At 34.4% G+C, this 26,014-nt stretch overlaps 2 protein-coding genes across 3 annotated transcripts; one reads left to right on the plus strand and one right to left on the minus strand.

Annotated features, from left to right (window-relative positions):
- Positions 1-9,463: 9,463 nt before the first annotated feature.
- On the plus strand, positions 9,464-10,800 carry LOC138892861 (uncharacterized). Of its 2 annotated transcripts, XM_070176666.1 has the most exons (4): positions 9,464-9,676; positions 9,805-9,973; positions 10,073-10,478; positions 10,512-10,800. In XM_070176666.1, the coding sequence occupies exons 1-4, from the start codon at positions 9,490-9,492 to the stop codon at positions 10,635-10,637; spliced, it is 888 nt and encodes a 295-aa protein (XP_070032767.1). In that variant the 5' UTR covers positions 9,464-9,489; the 3' UTR covers positions 10,638-10,800. The 2 variants fall into 2 exon arrangements, with proteins under 2 accessions (XP_070032767.1, XP_070032726.1); XM_070176625.1 differs by having other exon boundaries at positions 10,073-10,800.
- Positions 10,801-13,136: 2,336 nt separating this feature from the next.
- On the minus strand, positions 13,137-16,852 carry LOC104101497 (endo-1,4-beta-xylanase 5-like). The gene is made up of 8 exons (XM_009608950.4): positions 16,746-16,852; positions 16,575-16,641; positions 16,318-16,367; positions 15,984-16,206; positions 15,571-15,740; positions 14,794-14,892; positions 13,647-14,441; positions 13,137-13,545 (listed from the first exon to the last, which is right to left on the minus strand). Exons 1-8 carry the CDS (start codon positions 16,752-16,754, stop codon positions 13,198-13,200), a joined length of 1,761 nt encoding a protein of 586 aa, XP_009607245.1. The 5' UTR covers positions 16,755-16,852; the 3' UTR covers positions 13,137-13,197.
- Between the last annotated feature and the right edge of the window lie 9,162 nt (positions 16,853-26,014).

Below are 26,014 nucleotides of genomic sequence, written 5' to 3' on the forward strand. Positions count from 1 at the left end.
GTGATATTGATACGCATGTTGTGGAATAAGGTCTGGGTGTTGAAACGCATGCGGTGAGATAAGGGTGGCTTAATACGCATAGCTAGTAGGGGAACTACTAGAAGTCATGCGGTGTGATAATGGTGGCTAAAACGCGGGATGCTATTTTGGAAAAAATATTTTCTTTAAAATTAAATGTGAAGGCTCTCGCGGTGATATAAGAAAATGAGATATTGTGAATTTATTTATGATTTGGAAATACGAGGCGGTACCTCGGGAGTGCCCTTGTTGATATTTCTTTATGGATGCATTTGCCTTTGATTATTGTTGTGATTTTCTTAAAGTTGTAAATTTCTGTTTTCTTTCCGTGAGGTATTATTTTTTCTTATTCTGTGTAATTTAGCGGTGACATACTACTTACTTGATTCATTTCCATTGTCATTTTATTGTTATTATATTGTTAGACATTTCACCATGTCTTTTATTATTTCCAGTAGGGCCTGGCCTGACCTCGTCACTACTATACCGAGGTTAGGCTTGGCACTTACTCGGTACCGCTGTGGTGTACTCATACTATATTTCTACACATCTTTTTGTGCAGATCTAGGTACTTCCTACCATCCCAGATATCAGTGAGTTACCTGTGTACGAAGACTTCGAAGTATATCTGCTAGCGTCCGCAGACTCCGGAGTCCCCTTCTATCCTTATTATGTTGCTTCCTTATTTTCTTTAGGCTCTGATACATTGAGACATTGCGGATAAATTCTTAGAAGCTTGTGACTTATTTCTACCGGGTTTTGGGAGTTGTAATTATGTGAATTTAGAGATTTATTTATTTCAGATTTCTATTGTTATTCCGCATTTATTGGTTTACCTAATCTTAGAAACTAAGTGCTATCATGACATCTTGCGGAGGGAATTTGGGCCCGTGACACTAACTCTAATTGATCATGAGTTTCAAAGTTGGGTGATGGAATTTGTGGAAAGAACGAATGGAAGATATCTTACGAAAGGGTGGCATTCCTATGCAGTTGGCCACGAATTGAAAATTGGGAGCACCGTCATAAGTGAAAGGACACAAGTTATAGAATTGAAGCAAGTAAAGGAATTGGATTTTCCAAAAACAGGAAGCAGCCGCAGCAGTGATTGGGAAAAGCCAGAAGAATTCGAGGTCCTTGATACTAAGTATGACATCACAATAGAACGTGTGGCTGAGGATATGGCATCACAATTAGGGCTGCTTATCGGACGGATTGGGCGGTTAATTACTCTTAACGGTTTAGCTTAACAGTTATTGAATTTTAAATGTATTAATCCGCTAGCCACCCGATAAGATATCGGGCGGATTGGTAACGGTTTAACTCTTATCGGGCGGTAATTGGGCAGTTTATCGGCCTAATTCAATCTATATTGCGTTCATTAATTGTTTGTTGACCGCCTAGCATACAAATTTAGAATAGGAAATTACACATTGAGTCCAGACATACATGTCTATTAACGCCTACATAAGAATGATGTAGTGTGTCATGTGTTGTAGAGTGAAAAAAGTTGTGGCACAACACTGTTGTTCTTCTATTAAACATAGACAACATGCATTAGTTTAAAAAGAATAAAAGCAGAGGTGAACCATAGACAACATCTTAAACAATCTAGTTGTAGGGTGGGAGAATAAGCTAAGCTAAGCCAAGCCTGGGATCTTCTGATGCATACTACGTAAGGGTTCTGATTATTTAGGAATTAGGCGTTAGAACTTAGAGATCGAGTACTGGAAGAAGTGAAAGGGTTTTTGTTATTTAATATATATATATATATATATATATATATATATATTCTTAACGGGTTAATGGATTATCCGTTAAGAAAATTGAATAATCCGCCCCCAAAACCGATAAACCGTTAATAAAAATATTTCAATCCGTTCCCCGTCCGTTAAACCGTTAACCCGATACCAATAAGCCATTAAGCTTCGGTTTCGGTTCGGTTTTCGGTTTCGGTTCGATTTTGAACACCCCTAATCACAATAAAACGTGTAGCTGAGGACTCGTTAATTGATATTACAGTTGAATACACTCATAAATTGGTATTACTGTTGGATAATTCGTACGTACACATAACGTTTTTTGTGATAATAATGTTAGCATGCTATATACAAATAGTAGTAATAATACAACGAAAAGTTGATACTTCAAATTTTAGGTCTCTCTCTCGCTTTCTTCCATGCCTTTCCTTAATAAAGCAAGAATGACACGTAAAACTTCTTGCAGATTTTGTTGGTGACCAGTGAACACACTTGGTAAACTAGTTGGGAAACAGAAAAGTCTCAACTCCTGAGTTTAATTTTGGTTACCGGTAGTGGTGACAAAATGGTTAAAAAAAAATAGTTATTCATCCATATTATTTATTAAAAATGGGTTGGATAATAATTTTTTTTAAAATGGATCAAATATGGATAAGAATCATATTATCTACTTAGAAAATGGATAACTAATGGGTTTAACTTTTAGATTTGTAATATCTCAAATTGGGGGTTCCTCAAGTTTGGGAGAGTAGTAATTCTCCCAAAAGTGATCATTTCAAGAAGTCATGGATAATATGGAGATACATATTATCCGTCGGTTAACCCATTTTTTATCTGTATTAATTATGAATCGAATCAGATAATTTTTTTTTTTTTTTATTACCGATTTTCGACCCGCACATATCTCACCCGACCCGACCGTTTGCCACCCCTAGTTACAATTGTGAAAGAAGAACAATTTTACCCCACATGGATGAGAGAAAACTTTTAACACCACTTTATGAGTCTAGTTCTCTTGATAGATAAGAAGGTACTATACAAGCGTGAAAGAACTTTTGTTCCACGTAAACCAAAGACCACTTTTGGACCACTTTATAAGGGTGAGCCTTATTATCTTGACAGATGGGGTAGTATATTATTCTAAGGACGAGTCTTGTTCTCTTCAATTCATAGATTATATAATATGTCTATGGTTAGACGTACGTAAACCTTTCGACTTAATAAACCACTTACGTATTTGATATCTTATTTTGTTAGCTTAATTACAAACAAACAAACAAAAAAAAAAGTGGAGTAAAGGTTTAATTACTATTTAAAAAGGAGACAGTTTGGTTGTTTATTATTCATCAATCTTTTCATTTCAGAAAAATATATTTTCCTATACTTCGTTATGAATTGGGATTAGAAAACACTTGGAAGGCTTGAAAAGATTATATTATATAGTCCACTTGTATCAAAGTTAATATATTTTGTTCGCCCTAAAAATGAGTAACAATTGAATTTATACATAATTAAAGGATATGTGATTTAATTTAACACGAATGGTCTATGAACAATAAATAATTGAATTAAAGGAAGTAAGAGCAATCAAATCAAATGTAATGGATGAATAAGTCTAGTTTTGCAATGGACGTTTTGAAAATCGGTTCCGATTCATCCCTCGGAACGAGCTCGGTTACAACTTAATAAACAAGCAGCTGAAAAAACAGTTTGAACAATAGCTAAAGAAAAAAAATTAATTTTATTACTTTGATATGTGTGCCAGCAGCGATTTTAAAATAAAAAGGTTCTCCCATTAATATAATAGGTGAGTTTCAATCCTAGTACTAATTTAAATAAGGTAAAAAGTCTTCTCCTTCCAGTAAATATTGATATGCAGTTGATGTCGGGAGAGATTTGCGCTGTAACATCCGGTTGAGGGCGGATATTAAGGCTCCCCGCTTATCATGTCTAACCGTCGTTTTTCCTAGTCTCGGCCCTTCACTCTGCTCGGACCCGATGCTCGGCCGTGTCCGGTCCCGGGTGCACCATTTGTCCTCAACGGGGTTTGATACCTGAAATCCCTCGGCTTTACTCGAAGTCATGTCAGATCATGCTTCCCTCTCATTTCTTTACCGGCAAATCGGAGTTAACTTTATCCCCGATTTTACCTACATATAGATAGCCCCCTCACTTTTTGAAGAGCAGATTTATCGAAACGACGAGAAGTGACTAACTGACCCTGGTTGCATCCACCGTACGTTAAAACTTATTGGTTTTGACTTTTTTTAAGCAGATTTTAAATTTTTTTAAGCCCATTTTTTGGTTGTCAAACACTACAAGTTAAAAACTGTTTAAAAGCTGGTTTGACCCATCCAAACTGGCTCATAGTCTCATGCTAGTGGGACTTTTCCATTGCAGCATATATAAATGGGTGTCAAGTGGAAATTCTCATGGTATATACGTGCACGCACTACACACAAAAACAATTAAAAAAAAAAAAGCAAACGGCTAGCCAGCCAAACTTGCACCAGATTTCAGTTTTTTCACTGTAGCACCTCAACTCAGCTGCTTACATATAAATAAACCCTTTCGTATGAGTGTGTAGCTCCATTGCCTCACAGCAAGAAAACGTTTAAGACTATTTATTATTAGACAAGTGTCATATGTGGATCCCTTTTCTAAAAACTAAATTTTCCAACTTTCTTTCTTTTTTAATTTCTTTTAATATTTCTTCTAAGGAAACTACCAGCTATGTCCGCCATAAGCAACTTATTATAAAATTTGATCAATTTATAAAATATTACTAATATTAGTCAAATGCTATCAATATTAACCAATTAGCTATTTATAGCCATAAAAAAGTTAAAATTTTGCTTCTTTTGAATGGGTATTATTGTAATAGATTTGGTACATTTTAAAGAGTTTGAATCTGAGTTTTGGGATAATTTTGTGGATTTTTGAGGTAGTTTGAAATGAAAATTCGAAGTAGAAGATGAATATGAAAAAATATTATATGTGTATCACACTCTGTATCATTTGTATATCACATATGTATCATATGTGTATCGAATATGTATCACATGTATGCCCATGTATACCTGTGCATGAGATACATGCGTGATATATGTGTTACAGAAGAATTTTTTAAGCTAGATTTTAACTACGAATTTTGATACCAAACTAGTCCAAATCACCTCCAATCTTGCTCAAATTTTATATATTGCCTCATCTATAGGTTTTCAATAAATTCCAACCATATCCATTGAAAATAATTCTTTTTGTTTATTTTTTAGTATTGTATATCATCGATAATGAATTTTGATACCAAACTAGTCTAATTCACCTTTACACTTCGTCAAATTTTGTATATTAGCTCATCTATGTGTTTTCAACAAATTGCAACAATACACATTGAAAACAAAATCTTTCTTTGCCTATATTTTTAGAATGTTGTATATCCTTAGTAATTCTTTTGGCTATTTTTGGTAGCAGGACTAAAATGACTAGTTGTTGGTAAATAATATTTTTTTGGTATATTTACGTAAGATTCCCTTTTTCTACACCTTATACACTATCCACACACTAAACCGCGCCACTGTCAGGGTAAAAACCTCAGCCCACACGCCTCAATCAGCCACGAACTTCCAAAAAATCCATTTCGTTTTTATATGCTAAATTGCTAATAGTGTAATTTCTACACTGTATTTTAATAGCCGTTGCAGGTAGCTTGTCTCATATTACAGGTTATGTACCAGTCCCACTTATTAAAGACGGTTTGTACTTCTTTTACAACATCAGTACATCGAAGTAGTTAAACTCTTTGCCAAATAACTTTGTTTCCAAATTTCCATATGGCTAAGTAGTTGTGCTTTAGATCTTTAAAAAATTGAATGGTTATCTTGCGGATGGATCCTGAAACTTGGAATTGTTAGTCATGACGATAGAACAAATTAAAGTCATTTTCCATGCAATGGTGTTTTACTCTAAGAGATCGTTTTGATTTCCCTGTAAGTAAAATCCCCAAAGTGCTTTTCTATCGTCCTATTCCTTTTGATCATTTTACCATAATACGAGTAGCGATGCAAATCGAGTTTTAGGGTGAGAGAGCTATAGGGATTTAGTAATAGAAAAAGGCAACAACATTTTGGCTGGGATCTTGACCAATTATGAAGCAGATCGACACGAGTTGACAAGCAAAAACAAAAAAAAATTACTTCAATTCTAATAGTACTATTTGATGAAAGAATTATTACTCAGTATGTAATGCAAATTTGTGCACGTAGTCCTCATCATCAAGAAAGATTCAAGATCACCTTCATACTCTGACTTGTCATCACCTTTTTTATTATCTCTAATTTCTCTCTCTCTTTACTGCTTCCTCTCTGGTAAGTGATTTCATAGTGATAGGAAAATTGTGCATTTGAATTCTCCAGCTCATGATCATGGTGCACAATTACCTTGTCAAGAAATAAGGTATCAGATGTTAACAAGTTATGTTTAACAGCATATTCCTTCCATTCTCTTCCTCTGATATAGTATCCATCCTCCTCATTATGCATCAGTTTCATCTCCACTATATTGTTTCCCACTGGATCAAATAAAGCTAGAGGTATTTCTCCTTCTACTGCAGGAAGAAGAAGATCATTTAGATTCTCTTCTACTTCTTTCTTTGGTAGCTTTAATTTTACACTATCAGCATTTTCAAAACATAATTTCATCTCAACAACGGGTTGTATCTCAATTAATCCAGTACCACAATAGGAATACTGTTCACTCAACTTCCTTAGATAGAGATCTTTGACTTCACCTCTAGACAAGCGCCTGACTAATACATGATTGTCAATGGCTCTCTGGTCGGAAATTTAGTCGATTCGAAGGCTCTGGTTATCTGAAATCTCAATTACTACCAAATCCTTAGGTTTCAACTGATGTTCCTGTACGAAGTTCTCCCATTCGACTTCGCATTCTTGTTCCCCAAGATTAACGCTTTGTAATTCTAGACTCTGTAAATAATGCGCCAGTCTCCTGGGAATCTTTAACTGACCAGTAATATCACCTTCGCTTAATTGCTTTTCAAGAAACAGTTTCCCGTTTTCATCTCTATAAACCCACGCAGTTCCCAATGGATTACCTCTGCCATTAATAGAAGAAGCATCAATCGGAATTATACATAAATAGCTCTTAATTACAATTTGATTAAATGGTATTTCATCACTTTCTTGATCACCTTATTCATTTCGTAAAAGAATTGTAATTTTCTACTTCGTTCTTGGAAATCAGATCATTGAAATTAACTACTACTAGTACTAGATTGGTTCTGGTTTAAATTAAAGAACATGGGAATTATTCAAAACTGATGAAAATTGAAAACGAGTAAGTAACATACTTGGAGTCTGAGATTTTCAGAGAAGCACTCCTCGATATTTCAGAGAGGTGAATGTCTTGAAAGTTATCACAGATTTCATTGGCCGCCATGTCATCAACTTGAATGTAATGGGAGTCGTCATTCTTCTCTTTCTCCAGTAGCGGTTCACGGATCCCTGAATTGTCTTTCATTTTAGACTGTCTGAAATTCTTGAAATTTTTGCTTTAGAAAGTATGCTACGTATGAATTATGTTCTTCTGAAGAGAAATATATATGCTTTTCAACTTTCACCGTTATTTTTAGCTCTAGTTCGAGGTGTACCCTCACTTTTCTTTACTTCCCAATTTCATTCATGTCTTGAAGTTTTCCTTTATGACAATAACCCCCTGAGATAGACGTGTTCAATTTTTTGTGAATTCACAAAATATTTGACACGTCTTTAAAATTTTGGTCGGTTAATCTTTAATAATAATATACTTCTATAAAATATAAGGAGTTTGTTAATTTTCAAGTCCATGAATAATAGGAGTAACAGATACACAAGAGAGTCTTCGTTTTGTCCATTGGGTAGCTTCTGGCACTGCAGAGCCCTCCGAATAGTCCCAAATTATGTACTTTTGAAGTCTCTTTATTATTTTTCGCTTCAATATAACAAATTACAAAACAAAACTTGCTTAATAATTCTCTACTGTACCCCCTCAAATTCGGATCCAGTCTTCTTCAGTGCATGATCTCTCCTTTTTCTTCAAGTTAGACCTTGTATTTCTTACACCTGCTTCCGCCAAAAAGAAAATGAGAGAGATACTGAAAAATACGCAATTAAGGGTGTGTTTGGAATAAAGTAAAATGTTTTCTCTAGAAAATAAGCAATTTTATCACTTATTTCCCCATGTTTGGTTGATGAATGAAAAACTTTTTTCGAAAAATATTTTCTATTATTTTCCCCAAATCCTCATGTTTCATGTGCCCCACCCCACCCCAACCCAAATACACATCAAGAATCTATTTTCTTCAACAATTTAATTATTCTTTTAAAAATTCACACTAATTCAAATGAGCTAATGTGATGCTTTACTTATTCACGCAAAATCAACGTTGAAATTTGTGTTCCATTACAAAAAAAAAAAATACTCTTTTTATGATTGTAAAAGAAAGTACTTTTTCTACAACATTAAAAGAAAATACTTATTTTGTTGAAATGAAATAAAATACATTTTCTACATAATGAAAAGAAAGTACCTAAGAAAATATTTTTTCTATATAATAAAAAAAAATACTCATTTTATTGAAATAAATAATAAAAATACTCTATCTACAACATGAAAAGGATATACTCTTAATAATATTTCTATTTAAGATGGGGGTTGGGCGTGGGTAGGTGGGATAGGGGTGGCGTGGGGGTAGGGAATAGGATGGGGAAGGTTGAAAAAGAATTTTAAAAAATATTTGGGAAAACATGAAGGAAAATGAGTTCATGAGTAAAATGTTTTCCAAAATATTTAAGTCAACCAAACATTTTTATCTTCGGTGAAAAATGAAAATTTCGTGTGATTTTAAGACCTCAAATGTATAAAAAGATCCCAAAATGTTACAATTAGTGGCAACACGTTGGTAAGTCTTTATTTACTTCTAACCGTTATATATATGTAGCATAACACTAGGAAATGTAAATTTGGTTGAAAGCTCAAAATATATAGCCCCCTTCCCCACTCCCGTTTTCTTGATGCTGCACATGCAATGTGTCCTCCCTGTACATTGGGTTATACAATCTCACAAGCTAGTATTCCCTCTGTCACACGGAGTTTAATAAAAAAATATTTTTTTAATTTGTGATCTAAAGCAATCCTTATATTAAGGATAAAAGAATAATTTTAAATTTTAAATTATTTTTAAGTATAAAAAGGTAATTTTTTATGGACAACTAAAAAAGGAAATATATCATATGAATTGGGACAAGGAGAGTAATATTTAATATTTACATTGTGCTAGAAATGCTATAAATATCACATAATTACTCTGAAGATAACTCGAAAATCTTGTATATTTTTCCAAAAAAATGATCATAAAATGAAATGCTATAAATATCACATAAATTCTGTGAAGATAACTCGAAAACCTTGTAACTTTTTCCACCAAAAAAAAACTAACTCAGTTTATGATCATTAAAAAAATAAAAAAGAAAAAAGAAAAGCCAAAACTAATAAAAGTTCAAAAGTTAGTTATCACACGAGGCACTTCGAGATAATGCGCGCGGCTGGCTATCTTGCTTATAAATATTGGTGGTAAGTTGTAAATCTCCTCTCTCTCTCTCTCTCTCTCTCTCTCTCTCTGAATTTAGTAGAAGCAAGAATCAAGAAGTTCAAAATGTCTAATCAACAAAGGGATAAAGAAGCTCAAACGCAACAAGTTGATAGAGAAAGAGATGCAACAATGGCGCCCACAGTAACAGAGGCAATCCATCAGAATCTGTCTGATGATGATCAAGAAGATCATAACACTACTGAGAAGTCAACAACTGCTGGTTCTCTCCAAATCAATGAATGGAATCTAAGTACGTCACTCCATTTCTGATTATTATTAATTTTCCAATTTAAAGACCCATGTTACGTTCTTTATATGAATAATGGTGCATGTTAAGAAAGTATGCGAGTTAGTTCACATGGTTTTTGTTAATTGTAGTGATCAAGAATGTATCTGAAATGAAAGAAAGTGGTCAAGAAACTGATGCTATAGCGGACCCCAGAGATATACTGCACGGAGTAATATTGGAGGAAGTCAGGAATGAGGAAACAATCATCGTCAATGAAGAAAGGATTGATGATCATACTCTGCAACTCACCAATTCTGGGTATATACTATTTATTGTTCTTGTTTGATAATTATCCGACTGTGATTCTTGAAGTATTATATTTTAGATTGATTTGCTGTTGTGTATATGTATGTGCAGAGGCAAAATGAGTACATCTACAAAACGAGAAGAGTTTTTTTCCAAGAGACTAACAGAATATGATCTTAGACGTGGCATTGGCGGTGGCTTAAAACTCCCAGCGAAACAAGTCAAAGACAAAATCCTTGTTCATATTTCTGCACCTGCTGACGGTGGTGAAGGAAAACCACTAACTTTAGTTGATCATGAGGGGAAAAAGTGGGACATGTTATTTGTGCTTCAAAGCAAAAAATACTATCTCAGAGGAAAATGGTATGACTATGTGGATGAATATAAGTTGAAAAATTCAGACACCATCATTATTGAGAAGATAACAATTAGCAAGCAGCAAGTAAAAGAAGAAGTGGATTTTGCTGCAGTGAATAAGATTGGGGATCACGATTGGGACACCATCTGTGCAGAGGACGTGGTAGAATGTAGTGCTGCTGGGGAAGACCAGCAAATTGAAATTAAAAATATAGGCAAAGCTGAACTGGACGTTGAAGTTGAGTATGAAATCACAATTGAGAGAGGCCCTGGAAATACTGCAACAGAGCAAGAAGATGACAGTAGTGGTGAGGACTAAACTGGATCTCTTACGTGCAGTAGTGATATTTGTAATAGACAGTAGCTAGCTAGAAATAATCCATTCATCCATTAGTATTGGAGTTTGATAGATAAACAGAATAGTGGTATGAAAATAGATTTCAGTACACCTTATTGTTTCATACTCATAGACAGAACCTTATTGTGCTTGCATATATACTAGTATCTCTTATTGCTCATCAAGTTTGTTGGTTGTCAATGGATGTCTCTCTCTCTCTCTCTTATTGTGCCAAATCCAGTAGTAATACGTTGAAAGCAACCCTTACAGTTATTTGTCAAGGAGTAACCGTTGGATGATAAATGTATAGAAAACACTCAACAGAATAGTATAAAACAAATATATGTGAATTTTGATGTTAGAATTTGATAAATGACTCACTCTTCATGTGAATTTTGATGTTAGAATTTGATAAATGACTCACTCTTCAATATATAGTTTTTTCACTTGGCTCGATCTCTCATTTACTCCTTTTGCGAAATAACTTGATTGTCATTTTTTCATTGGCTATAAATAGTTATACGATGGAAGATTTGTGCTTCATGTTTTGTGTAAAAGTAGATTAGTATATCTTCCCGTCGAAGTGCTTGTACATGGCTCTTTATCCCATTTGTGTTTACGACTGAAGATCTAAACAGCTTGTTTGGATAGTTGTTACTCAAACTACAATATGCTAAGCTATCAACAAAACTTTGAAATAATAGATATAGAGTAAATATTATCTATCCATCTCCAAAAAGGAGGGAGGGCAGGATTTACATTAAAGTTGGAGGGCACTCAGATTGATACAGCAGATTATTGTGTAAGAAACCATGATTATCTACAAACTACAGTTGCAATTGGTTTGAACTACTATAAATAAGCATAGCTGCAGACATATCAATTGCATCTTAATTCAAGAAAGAAATTGAACAATTTTTGCATTGGATGGGCAAACTATACATGACCAATGAGCAGAGCAACCATGAGTATCTACAGAGTACTGTGAGAGTATGAAACCTTTAAGACTAAAAATGTATTGATCTCCTTACTGATAAAGTCCTAACATATTGGTGTATTACAACATTGAATGTATTACTGCTGCTATGGAATGAAAAAATCGGTGCCACCGGCCAACCAGAAAGGATCATCAGCTGCTTATTCTGAATCACAGCTACATCTTTACCTTTATCCTTGTCTCTGTTTAGTGCCACGTCTCTGGTATGTAATTTCATATTGGTAGGAGTTGACTATATATAGTACTAGTTGAAGTTTGATTCAGCTGATGATGATCATGGTGCACTCAGGGCGGCTCTAATAGTGTATGGCACAAGGCAAGTGCCTTAGCCCCAATTTTGGGTGCCCCATTTTTTAAAAATAATATATATTTTATAGGTTTATAGATTTTTCATATATATATATATATATATATATTTTTTTTTAAAAAAACTATATATATATATAGAGAGAGAGAGTATTTTTATACTTTATATATAAAAAGAAAGAAATTTTTTTAGATATATTAATAAAGTAAAGCTTAAAACAATAGAAAAATAGTTGTCACTTTGATTTAATTTGACAACTCTACTTTTTACTCTTCTTCCCAAGTAATCTCAACCCAACTTTTCAATTTCATTTCATTCTTCATATTCTAGAAGACATATCTTCTTCATTTCTATTCATGTTCACCTTCTTAGTTCTTTCTATTAGATTTCTTTCTTTCTCCGAGACTCCAACAAGGCAACAACTAGATATTTTGAAATCAAAGTCTTCAAACTTCTTGAATCAGTCGGTCATTGGGTAATATTATTCTAACTTTTTCTAGTGTTATTTTCATTTGTTATTTATTATTTTATTAATTTTACTCTGTACATATTGTTTAATTTTTTTTTTAAATGTAAATATGTCAACAAGAAAATATGCACCCGGTTATTCAAAACCATCTTGGCACCAATAGTTCTAGAATAGATTTTAAATAAAAATATATATTATAACGTTATTATATATACTTAGGCCCCATATTAAACTTTCGCCTTAGGCCCTACGTGCGTTTGAGCCGCCCCTGGTTGCACTGTTACCTTGTCAAGAAATAAGTTAACAATTTGTGTTTATCAGCATATTCCTCCCATCCTTCTCCAAGATAGTACAGTATTCATCCTCCTCACTATTTATGCACCAATTTCATTGGATAAAAACTGTTCCCAATTATAGGTAGAGCTACTTCTTCTCCAACTTTAATTTAGGAAGATGAGGTTCATGGACATTCTCTTCCACTTCTTTCTTCACTTTTCGACATATTGAATTTCTTGATTTTTTTTAGCGTCTAGTTATTCGAAAGTATATGTTAGCATCTTCTAAAGAGAGACGATCAGAGTTCTAAAATGAATATGGTTTTCAACTTCCACCGCAATTTATATCTCTAGTCACTTATTCAAATCGCATTTTCTTTATTTCCCAACTAGAATTAGAATATACAAACAACTGAGGGATTAATAAATTTTCCTAAGAATGTAATAATATACATTTCTTATTCATCTTATGTATCGATACAAGTTAATTTTTCTCATATAGAAATAGGGATTAGTACTGGGTTTTGATCCTTATTTGTAATTTTAATTTCCCTGATGATTTGCTTGAGAGAATAAGGATCATAAAGTGTGACAGTGTAGTCTCCAAGAAAACCATAATACTTATAAAGTCCTTTGGAATTAGTTTTCCCATTTAGCTCGGGCGTTTTCCATTCTGCCATGAGCTTGTCGACAACATCTCCTGCTCTCGTGTTCTTGAAATTGTCATCGGTCAAGCATAAGCCAGTGCAATTTGCTCCTGGCTTCCATGGTGCCCACACTATCATTCCTTCCACTCCTGGATGTGCAAATGCCTCTCTCATTATTTCTTCCAAGTAAACTGCCTGTTACATCATAGCATATTCTTTGTCAACAAAAATTGCTATATAGGACTGACCTTAAGAAGAGAAAATGGCAGCCCAGTGTACAAAGCAGTGGTTGGTACCTGATTTGTGGTGTTCTGAACATCCATTTCAGTTAGCCAAATGGGCATTTTGGTTTCACTGAGAAAATCAAAGACAGCTCGTATGTAAGGCATATTTGGTTTTCCTGAAGGAAAATGAGCTTGTAGTCCAAATCCTATGGTCAAGTTCTCGTTGCCTGGATATGACCTGATATCTCTAAACTTTTTAATATACTTGTGTGGACTTGCATATATATCTCCTGGAATTTCAAGGGTGTTAAACTCATTCAGATATAAAGTTGCATTAGGATCTATGACATGGGCTATATGATAAAACATTCCAGAAGCCTGTGGTCCAATCTTATCTTCGAAAAAATGGAAGTGCAAGTTCTCATTCACAACGTCCCACTCGAAAATATCATTAAAGTATCGAGCCATGACAGAGGCCAGACGCCTCACGGCTGTAGCTAAAAGCTCTTTGGGTGTCATGGCGTGTAGCCAAAGCTGATTCATGTTAGGTTTGTCCCATAGAACATTGTGGCCTCGAATTGCTATCCCATGATCCTTGAAGAATTGGAACATGGCATCTGGTATTGTGTAGTTTTCTATTCCTTGACGACTTTCTGTCCAGTACCACTTCATTTGATTGGTGAATACGCTTGCTGTAAAACCCTTTTCAAGAAACCATTCTTGATATTTCTTGTATTTGACGAAAGTATCTGTAACACCACAACCAACATGGAAAACAGGTTTTCTGAACTTGATGTTTACTTTCACTCCCCGGATTGGTCTTGCTAATTTGTCGGTTATTTGCAGCAAAATTTTCCTCTGTCTTACCTGCACAAGTCCAGACAACCATATTTCAGACGAGTTTGATTCATTATACATTTTTTGCATATGCATACCATATGGTTCATATAAGAAACATCAGCGAGACACGTTTAGATCCCCAATAATATATATAGTTCCTCCCTTAACACACTTTTCTTATTAGTAACATTCCTATATTTGGAAATTATTTAATTTTTAACTTCCATTTTATCATTAGTAAAAATCTTTTATAGTCACGTAAATGTAACGATCCAATAAAGCTTTTATCCTTTAACCTTTTAAGATCACAAGTTTTAATTTTTTTTTTTTTTTACGAGTCAAAGGGAATAATAAAATTATAGACGTGTAAATAGCTTACCCGCCTTATGGCTCTCTGTTGGTGTACACGCCATTCGGTTTGGTTGAACTCCTTCAGGGAAACATTATCCACCCAAAATTCAACGGTCTTATTGTAACACTGAAATAACAAAAGTTATTAGTACCCAGAGATGTCAACTTGTATGCACATGTTAAAGTTTCATTATGACTAGTTTTATCTATTAATCTAGTAGAGGAGAAGAAACTTAGTAGTTTAAGTTATACGCACTAGCAATGTAAATAATATTTACATAAAAAGTCCTTTAATTTAAATTTGCAAAATCGTTCACTTTTGATTAACTTCAGGCAGAAAATCATTTTGTGTGAAAAGACACTTACTCATCTCTAATGGAACCAGTGCCAGCTCCATGCTGAAGCAAATACGGCACTTGTTTTAGGCCCCAAATTTGGGGACATAGTTGTTTTAGCAATTATATAGTTTTCTTTGAAAAAAGTATTAAGTACTTTTAGTAAAAAAGTAAACTTTTTCATATAAAATGAATGATAATTTTCTTAAACATGTGAGTAAACCAGAATAATTATTATGGGATGTCAGTTACCATCTTATACTGGTTACTAATCAATTAATGCTTGATATAGAGAAGCACTTGTAACTTATTTAAGTGACATGATAATAATATAAAAATCTTTTACACTCAGAGTATAAAAGTTTACTCCAAATAAAATGTAAATGTGAAATTGGTCACACTAGTAAATGTAAATGCGATTTTTTAATTTATTTATAAAAACAGATTAAGAAGTAGATGTAAGGGCTTACTAGGAAATGGAGATCAGTTAGAAGAGAAAATTCAGGTTGAAAGCCTCCTTTAAGCATGGTCCAACAACCAGGATAGGCATTTCCAGAGGCAATAACCCTCATTGAATTTCCTGGAGTTGTTATTACAGCAGACACCGTTGTCTCACTTCCTTCACTAACTCGCACCCAAGCTGGAAAAGAAAAAAGAAAAAAGACAAAGGATTCATAATAACCAACCAACCGAACAAATAAAGGGCAACCCGGTGTACGAAGCATTCCGCATTGACACGCAGAATCCGGGGAAGGGCCTCAACCCTAGACAACCTACTCTAATGCAAACATTAGTCGCTGAACCCGTGACCTATATATAAGTCATACAGAGACAATTTTACCATTGGTCCAAGGCCCATTCTAATTCATGAACAAGTAAATACCTGAAAATGTATAATATTTCCCTTTGTCCATATAAACTTGTTGGGAGAAAGTTTCATTATTCTGGCTCCTATTATAGGCCACCATGAAGTTGTTCCCCGAAAAAGTCCGTCTTACTTCAAGGCTGGCACCTGCATAAGATGTCCATCCATCCAACCCTAGCTCAAATTTAGGGTTTCTCAGCTTTCCTCCTTTATATTGAACACGTTGAGGCTCAGCCAAGCACTGATATTAATGACAATGAAAATTAATAAGTTTATCACCCTTTAGTGTATATATATTTTGTATTACATTAAAGCTAACAAGTAAAGATTGTTACAAAAATAAGGTTGTTACTTCAGTACTGGCATTGTAATTATAAGCTGCTCCATCAACTCCATGTCCTCCTACAGGAACCACAAATAGTTTGTAAGAAACACAACTTTAATTTATAATAGACAACTATACATTATGAAGATTTAAAGGGGAAATCTTTAGGGGAAAGTAGAAATAGATCATCTAAATTTTCAAAGGTCCTTTTTTAAAATTAATTTCTTTACCTAAAACCAAAATTGGGAAAATGAAAAACAATAAAGAAATAAGGGGACTTTAACCTGCAAAAAATAGGAGGCAACATAGAATTACTCCATATGCACACGAAACTGTCCTAAGAAAAAGACCCTGAAAAGTAAGTGGAGTTAACATCAACGAAAGAAGAAATTGAAGAAGAACTCATAAAATTTCTCTAAAAAGAAGAATATAATGCATTGGAATATGATTACTACCACTGCCATCTCAACTGTCTGAGGAATAATCTTTTTCTTTTTATCAAAAGGCCACAATTCTCAAGATTATGGTCTTGACAAGTTTGTTGCAGAGGACATGAGAGCCTCGTAATTCACCAGAAGTTGAATAACTCCCAAGAACCGAGTAGTAACGTTATATTTGGAAAACATAAAAATAAAAAGAGTAATTAAGTTATAATTAATTCTTCCCAATTAATTAACTGCATACGTTCACTTTCTTAATTAACTTCTATACATTTAACCATTTCCTTAGATTCTCTTTCTTTTAAAGAACAAATTGAATAAGCTTTTCTCGTACGTACGTGGACATATGATGGTAAAAAGTCATAATGCCAGATAAATTGTTATCATAAGGCATAGAGGTGGGACATCTACACCATAGAATATATTAACTATATATTTGGCAGCATGAAATACGACCCTAGTTTTTCCTAAAACACTTATAGCAGTCTATGTTTTGGCAGTCTGGAAGCTCTTTAATTGTTTTCATTCCCTTGTTTCCTTTTCGCCATCATGTTTTCTTTCAGCTCTTTTTCCTAGTAAATTATAATATCAACCTAAAAAAAATGAAACATGTTATATTAATTTGAGCTTGTTTGATTGTATAGGATCGAGACGACTTAAATGGAGCGAAATACATGGTGATGATTTATATATGTAATAATAATATGATTCATATATATATATATATATATATATACTTGGTAGAAACTAGCTAGAAAGGATTTGCACTTCAATTTACCCTCTCAAACTATGGTGAGAGGCACAAATTATATACTCCAATGTGGAAACGATATTCTGCCTCCTTGCAGTGCATTTTCTAGCTAACTTGAGAAATTTCTAGCAGAGATCGAATAAAAAAGACAAAAAAGAATTATCATAAGGGAGGAAAATAAAAATAAAAACTTTGCTTGTGGAAGATAACGCATATTACTAATCTTGATAACTACTTTAGTAAAGTCATCTTAGACCCTTTGACCAAATATTTCCTACTTTTTTGCTTTCTCTTTCCTTGGAAAACTCAACAAGCATTGTCCAGTAAACTAGAAAAAATGGGAGCTAATCAATATGCATACTATGTAGCAACATTTAATGGTAAATTTGTCAAATATAACTACAAAAGAAAACACTAGCAATAAACATTTTAAGAAAGCAGGGGTTTCTGCTGCATGCAAAACTTTCTCCCAAGTCAAATGTCTGGTAATTATCTATCAGAAAAGAATGTAGAAAACATTAGACATACCAATTGCCTGTTCACCGATAATGCAGAAAAGATTTGGAGGGTACTTGAACAGGAAAAGATGAGCAATATTAACATCTAAACAATTTGAGCATGAATATCTATAGAACTACAATTTGTGGCAATGAAAAATGTTTGAAGCCACTTAGAGTGTGGCTAATTAATCCAATGGACGAATGTATTTCAATGAAGTGCAGCTCTCCGATCAGTACGCGATAGACTAGTATCAATAGAAGACTAGTATCCTATACTGATCACTCTCTTTGAGGAATGACCATAACCTTTACCCTTGCTGTTATGATCGCCAGTTGTAGTATTTGGTTTCACATATGAAGTTCTCAGATAAGTGATTTCATAGTAATAGGAGTTGTTGACAAGCTGATCGTCTGTTTGATCAATGACTTTTTCCCAAATACATTCTGCACTCGGACTTAGCTCATCTCGGTTCACAGTTACCTTGCTGACAAAGACAGTGTCAAAAATTAACAACTTACGCTTAGCTGCATATTCCTTCCATATTCCTCTTCCTCCAAGATAGTATTGGTCTTGCTCAGTATGCACCAACTCCATTGGGAAAACTTTTTCTCCAATTCGATCAAATAAAAGTAGAGTTATTTCTCCTCCTAATCCAGGAAGAGGAAGTTCAAAAGGAAGTTCATACAGATTCTCTTCCACTTCTTTCTTTGGTAACTGTAAGCCATTGTAATTCTCATAAAGATCTTCATAACGTAAATTCTTAGCAACCACTGGTTCTACCACTATTGATGCACTGCAAAAGAAAGTATACACCATTCTCTTAATTAGCCTTATTCAAGAAAATAGAAAGTTGGGAATGGAAAAGACGTACTAGGGATCTCGCCAAGCAGCAATCAATTGTCTTATGATCAATCTCACGTCCTCTTCATCTTTCGTAACCAGTTTGCAACAAAAGATTACATATAAATCCTGATCACCCAAATCTTCTGATCCTGTATCATTTCCATTTTGGCTTTCCTTCTTATAAACAGATATCGTATCCCCATATGTCAATTTGTGTTCATCCCTATATCTTTCCCACCCTGTTCTAAGATAGTAATATCCAATATTTGTGTACACAAATTCCATCCTGAAGTGGTTCCCACGAAGATCTTCAAATTCTAACATCTTGGAATTACCTGGTGCAAGACGAGGGAAATGATCTTCTGCATACTTCTTTGAGATCAACACGCTATGAACATCAGTTTCCCATAAAAACTTGACAAATACATTAATCTGATCGTCGTTCTGAGCTTCCATAGTGTTTTCTTGAGGGAAATCGTAATATCTCTGATTGCTTTATGAGTTGTTCTTGGTTCCTTTCAAAAAGATTGGACACAGATTTTATTTGTTGAAGAAGAATAGAAAACAGAGTTCAATAAGAAGGCCACTCTGTTGCCCAGAGGAGTTAGCTACTGTTTTTCTTCGATAAGGCACTTCATTAAGGCGCCAAGTTAGTTACAAATTCGGTTGCATTCTTTTCTCTCTTTTTTTTTCGTTTCTCTTCTTTTTTTTTCTCTTTCTTCTTGTAAGACTGCATTACAAAAATAAAAATGGGGGAAGGGTAAATTAAGGGGTCGTTTGGTTTGAGTTTAATATTTGTATACTAATGGTAAAAAAATATTTATTGAATTAGGTTATTTAAAAGGTAAATACATGCAACTATATGGTTTGAGTTTGGTTTTGAGTTTAATTTTTTTGTAAACTATCATTATAGTTTAGCATATGGGTTATTACTTAATATCTATCTTAAAAATTTACTTATTATTATCTTATAAATGATCTGATTGTGTAAGTATATTTTACGCCGTCAATATTTAATTAGAACTCAAACTAATTTTTTTGTCCATTCACAGTATATTTAACTTAAATCCAAACTCTTTTTTAACTATGGAACGGGTATTTTGCCACCTCAGAGTGCATTTTCCAGCTAATTTAGAGAATACTTCTGCAAAAGAATAAATAAAAAAGGACGAAAACATATTCATAAGGGAGGAAAAATAAAATAATAACATTGCTAGTGCAAGATCAACATGCATCTGGTTAACTACTTTGGTAAGGTCAGCTATGCCCTTTTGGCCAAATATCCCTTCCCCTCCCCCCCCCCCCCCCCCCCCCCCCTTTTTTTTTTTTTTTTTTTTAAGGATAGATAACTCAACATGCATTGTCCAGTAAACTAGAAAATTGGGAACTACTGTATTACTTATACTATATATTTTTCTCGAGTAAACTAGAAAATATGAGTCTATCATCACATTGGCAAGTGTCAAGTTGGCATCTTGGATTTACTCCGTTTTCCGAACAACTTAATTTAAAATTTTTCATTGGCTACGAGCTCTTAGACAAACTCGAGGGACAATGTAAGAAGTCTAATACGTGTACGTTTTCCAGATAAATTTAGACCAGGCAGTACAAATCTACATATTTCATATAGTTCTCTTTGCCGCCAAAAAAACTTTACCATTTTAAATCATTCCCCAAGTGTTTGTGTTTATGTCGAGCACATCCTAAAGAACTTATAATATGGCCAAATTTTTATGACATTTGTCATGATATAATATTCATTATAACAAATTTGTGGATCATGACATTTGCCATGACATAATATCCATTATTAGGCCAAGGATTTCTTGCTATAAATAGAGGAGTTTCTCCTCATTTGAAAATACACAAATTCAAGAGTTTTTCACTCTTGTCTTTCTTTCTCCTCCTTTATTTCATTATAGAGTATTTTGTAACAGAGTGAGTGTTGAGAAACACTTGTGAACCCTTTCTTTGGAGTGATCTTGTGAGGTTATTCTCTTGGGGTATTTGGGATTAATTAGAGTATTTACTCTAATTTTGTACTCTTGTTGATATAGTAAAATTGCTCCTCTCCGCTTGTGGACGTAAATCACCTTGACCGAACCACGTTAAATTTGTGTCTTCTTTATATTCTTTAATTGCCGTTATTATCAACTTTCATTGTCTTTGTTATTGTCATTATACCGTTGTTTGGCTAAATTTCGCACTACCCGGGTTCCCGATCTTAACAAATTGATATCAGAGTCAGATCTAACCGGGTTAGTTTAAATAGCCAAAATGACTCTAACAAAGTCTTATGTTGAGAAATTTGACCGAAGTGCAAACTTCGAAATGTGAAAATTAAAGATGGAAGCTATCCTAATTCAGGATGGCTTAGATTTGGCACTGCAAGAAAAAGAGAAGATGCCGGATAAAATGACGGACGAGGAGTTTGCCGTCATAGACAAAAAGGCAAAAGCAGGTATTATTTTAAATCTTTCAAATGCGGTTTTGCGTGAAGTTGCAGCAGAAAACTCAACCAAAGGCATATGGGAAAAGCTTAAAACCCTATATATGAAAAGAACAGTAGAAAACAGATTTTACCTAAAGCAAAAACTCTACACTTTTCGTATGGCTGAAGGTACCTCTATACTCACTCATCTTGATACTTTTGATTCTCTTCTTATGGATTTAAGTAACATAGATGCTCAAATCAAAGATGAGGATCAAGTTGTGTTATTGCTTGTTTCCTTACCCCAGTCGTTTAAACATATAAGAGATACTATACTTTATGGAAAGGATAATATCTCTTATAAAGATATCAAATCTATTTTGAAATCAAAAGAACAAATAGATAGAGATATTACTGGGAAAACTAGTGGGAACTAAGGGGAAGGCTTATTCATAAGAGGTAGATCCAATAAGAAAGATTCAAATAGTGAGAAACCTAAATCAAGGTCAAAATCCAGATACAGAAATGTCATGTGCAAATATTGTCATAAGAAAGGTCATATTATTTCTGAATGCTTTAAATTGAAAAATAAAGAAAAGCATACAGGAAAAAAAAATGAGCATAAAAATACTGACACTGCCGAAGCAAGTGTAGCTGCTGATGAGACTGAGAGAACTATTTTTTTAGCAACTAATAATAGTTTCAAATCTAACAATGAGTGGATTTTAGATTCGGGTTATTCTTATCATATGTGTCATAGTCGGGATTTATTTACCACATATGAATCTATTGTAGGTGGAGTTATCTTGATGGACAACAATGCTGCCTACAAAGTTATTGAAAAAGGTACAGTCCGAATCAAAATGCACGATGATGTGGTGAGAACTCTCACCGATGTTAGACATGTTCCTGACTTGAAGAAAAATCTCATCTCTTTGGGTACTCTAGAATCTCTTGGGTGCAAGTACACAGGTGAAGGTGGAGTTCTGAAAATTTTTCATGGTGCTCTTGTGATCATGAAAGCACGCAGATCTGGTACGTTGTATACTCTTTTGGGATCTACTGTTACAGGTGTTGCTACAGTTTCAATATCAGATAAATCAGATTCTGACATCACCAAACTGTGGCATATGCGATTGGGGCATATGAGTGAAAAAGGTCTTTCCATCCTCAGTAAAAGAGGTCTCTTATGTGGCCAAAGTACCGAAAATATGGAGTTCTCTGAACATTGTGTGTTCGGAAAGCAGAGAAGAGTCAGCTTCAAATCTCCAGCGATTCATAGAACAAAAGGTACTTTGGATTACATTCATTCAGATCTTTGGGGTCCTTCACGTACCCCATCAAAAGGTGGTGCCAGGTATATGTTAACTTTCATTGATGATTATTCAAGGAAAGTTTGGGTTTATTTCCTGAAAAATAAAAGTGATGTTTTCTTAAATTTCAAACAATGAAAAGTTTTGATTGAGAAGCAAACAGGAAAACAGGTTAAGCGGCTTAGAACAGATAATGGCTTGGAATTTTGTAATGATGAATTCAATGAATTTTTTAATAATGAAGGAATTGCTCGACACCGTACTGTGAGAATGACACCTCAGCAAAATGGTGTGGCAGAAAGGATGAATAGAACTCTTTTGGAAAGGGCTCGTTGCATGATTTCAAATGCTGGGTTGACAAACGCCTTTTGGGCAGAAGTTATCTTTACAGCTTGTTATATTGTCAATCGAGCTCTTTCTGCACCTTTGAACTTTACGACTCCAGAGGAAGTATGGTCAGGTACTCCTGCTAATTATTCTGATTTAAAGATATTTGGTTGCCCTGCATACATGCATGTAAATGATGAAAAATTAGAGCCAAGGGCTAAAAAGTGCATTTTTCTTGGGTATACATATGGGGTGAAAAGATACCGACTATGGTATCCTGATCCTATGGCACAAAAATTTATAATTAACAGAGATGTAACCTTTGATGAATCCTCTATGTTACATTCTAGAAAAGAGTCTTCTAGTTCTTGTAATACAGATAAAGGAAAGAGTACACAGAACCAGGTGGAGATTGAGATTGGCATTCTTACTGAGCCAAGCTCATCAACTTTGGAGCAAAATAAAGTTGAAACTCCTGAAGTTGAGACAGAAACTGAAATTCCTGAAGTTGAGACTCCTGAAGTTGAACCAGAAAAAGAGGAGTATTCTATAGCCAAACATAGACCAAGAATAGAAGGTAAACAACCATTAAGGTTTGGAGATTATGTTGCATTTGCTTTTTTAGTTGCACAGGAAACTGAAGAAATTGGAGAACCATCAAAATATTCAGAAGCAGTTTCTGATGCTGACTCAGCCAAGTGGCTGATTACAATGAATGAAGAAATTGAGTCTCTCCACAAGAATGGTACTTGGTCTCTTGTGAAGCCGCCATCAGGAAAAAGAATTGTTGGTTGCAAATGGGTCGTCAAGAAAAAGGATGGCATTCCAGGGGTTGAAGATGCGAGGTATAATGCACGATTAGTTGCAAAGGGCTATAGTCAGATATAAGGAGTTGATTTTAATGATATTTTCTCACTTGTTGTTAAACATAGCTCTATTCGTGTCTTGCTTGCCTTCGTTGCCATGTATGATTTAGAATTAGAACAACTTGATGTTAAGACAGCTTTCTTACATGGCGAACTTGAGGAACAAATATACATGCATCAACCCGAAGGATTTGAAATTGAAGGAAAAGAAGATCATGTTTGCTTGTTGAAGAAATCCTTGTACGGATTAAAGCAGTCTCCAAGACAATGGTATAAAAGGTTTGATTCTTTTATGTTGGGTTATGGTTATTCGAGGAGCATGTATGATAGTTGTGTTTACTTCCGGAAGTTAAATGATGGTTCATTTGTGGACCTATTATTATATGTTGATGACATGCTCATTGTTGCTAAGGATTTAACAGAAATTCACAACTTGAAAAGTCAGCTGAAAAGTGAATTTGAGATGAAAGATTTGGGAGCAGCTAAGAAAATCCTTGGCATGGAGATCAAAAGAAATCGAAAAGCCAACAGGCTATTTCCGACCCAGAAGAAGTACTTGGAGAAAATCTTGGAGAGGTTTGGCATGAAAGATGCTAAACCAGTTAGTACCCCTCTTGCTGCTCATTTTAAGTTATCAGCTGCTCAGTCCCCGCAGTCGAGGAAGAAGAGAGGTACATGGCACAGGTTCCTTATTCCAGTGCAGTCGGCAGTATTATGTATGCAATGGTTTGTACACGTCCAGACATTTCACAAGCAGTGAGCGTGGTAAGCCGGTATATGGCTTGCCCTGGTAAAGCACGTTGGCATACTATGAAATGGATTCTCATATACTTGCGAGGTACTTCAAATACATGTTTGGAGTTTGGGAGAAATACTAACACTTTGGTTGGTTTTGTAGACTCAGATTATGCAGGTGATCCTAATAAAAGAAGATCACTGACATGCTATGTATTTTGCATCGGTGGTTGCGCTATTAGTTGAAAAGCTACATTACAATATGTAGTAGCTTTATCTACTACCGAGGCAGAATATATAGCAGTGACCGAGTCGATCAAAGAAGCTTTATGGTTGAAGAGTCTATTTGCGGAACTCAGTTTACACCAAAGTGGTATTACCATTTTCTGTGATAATCAAAGTGCCATTCACTTGACTAAAGATAAAATGTATCATGAGAGAACGAAGCACATTGATATAAAGTATCATTTCATCCGAGAAACCATTGCGGAAAGAAAAGTCTTTGTTCAGAAGATCAACACTAGAGACAATCCTGCTGACATGTTCACAAAACCTCTTCTAATGTCCAAGTTCAAGCTTTGCCTGAACTTGATTGGCATTTATGAAGAATTATTTTGCCCATTGGGGTTTTTGCGGAGAAGGTGGAGCAAATTTACTATATATAAGCCGAAATTAGGCCAAGGTGTAGATTTGTAATATGATCAAATTTTTATGACATTTGCCATGACATAATATCCATTATAACAAATTTATAGTTCATGACATTTGCCATGACATAATATCCATTATAACAAATTTGTGGATCATGACATTTGCCATGACATAATATCCATTATTAGGCCAAGGATTTCTTGCTATAAATAGAGGAGTTTCTCCTCATTTGAAAACACACCAATTCAAGAGTTTTTCACTCTTGTCTTTCTCTCTCCTCCTTTATTTCATTATAGAGTATTTTGTAAGAGAGTGAGTGTTGGGAAACACTTGTGTAAACCCTTTCTTTGGAGTGATCTTGTGAGGTTATTCTCTTGGGGTATTTGGGATTAATTAGAGTATTTACTCTAATTTTGTACTCTCTTTTGTACTCTTGTTGGTATAGTGAAATTGCTCCTGTCCGCTTGTGGACGTAGGTCACCTTGACCGAACCACGTTAAATTTGTGTCTTCTTTATATTCTTTAATTGCCGTTATTATCAACTTTCATTGTCTTTGTTATTGTCATTATACCGTTGTTTGGCTAAATTACACACTACCCGGGTTCCCGATCCTAACAGAACTCATGTCTCGTGTTTTATTTTAACTGTTGTTAGTGTTTACCATAAATTGACCAGTTAAAAGTAACTAGAAAGAAAACACTAGCAATTAAGTAACATTTTAAGAAAGCAGGGTTTTCTGTTGCAAAACTTCCTCCCAAGTTAAACTCTGGTAGTTATCAAAAAGAACGTAGAAAATATTAGACATGTCAATTGCCTGTTCACCAATAACATGACAAAAATGAGAGTACAGCAGATTAACATGTAA

Source organism: Nicotiana tomentosiformis, chromosome 1 (genome assembly GCF_000390325.3).
Source record: "Nicotiana tomentosiformis chromosome 1, ASM39032v3, whole genome shotgun sequence".
Lineage (NCBI taxonomy): Eukaryota > Viridiplantae > Streptophyta > Magnoliopsida > Solanales > Solanaceae > Nicotiana > Nicotiana tomentosiformis.

Coding starts and splice junctions, on each gene's coding strand:
- LOC138892861 (XM_070176625.1), top strand. CDS start 9,490: ATGTCTAATCAACAAAGGGATAAAGAAGCTCAAACGCAACAAGTTGAT. Junction 9,677..9,804: donor AATCAATGAATGGAATCTAA/GTACGTCACTCC, acceptor TGTTAATTGTAG/TGATCAAGAATGTATCTGAA. Junction 9,974..10,072: donor CTGCAACTCACCAATTCTGG/GTATATACTATT, acceptor ATGTATGTGCAG/AGGCAAAATGAGTACATCTA.
- LOC104101497 (XM_009608950.4), bottom strand. Junction 15,741..15,983: donor GAAATATTATACATTTTCAG/GTATTTACTTGT, acceptor TTTCTTTTCCAG/CTTGGGTGCGAGTTAGTGAA. Junction 13,546..13,646: donor TTCAGAACACCACAAATCAG/GTACCAACCACT, acceptor ATGATGTAACAG/GCAGTTTACTTGGAAGAAAT.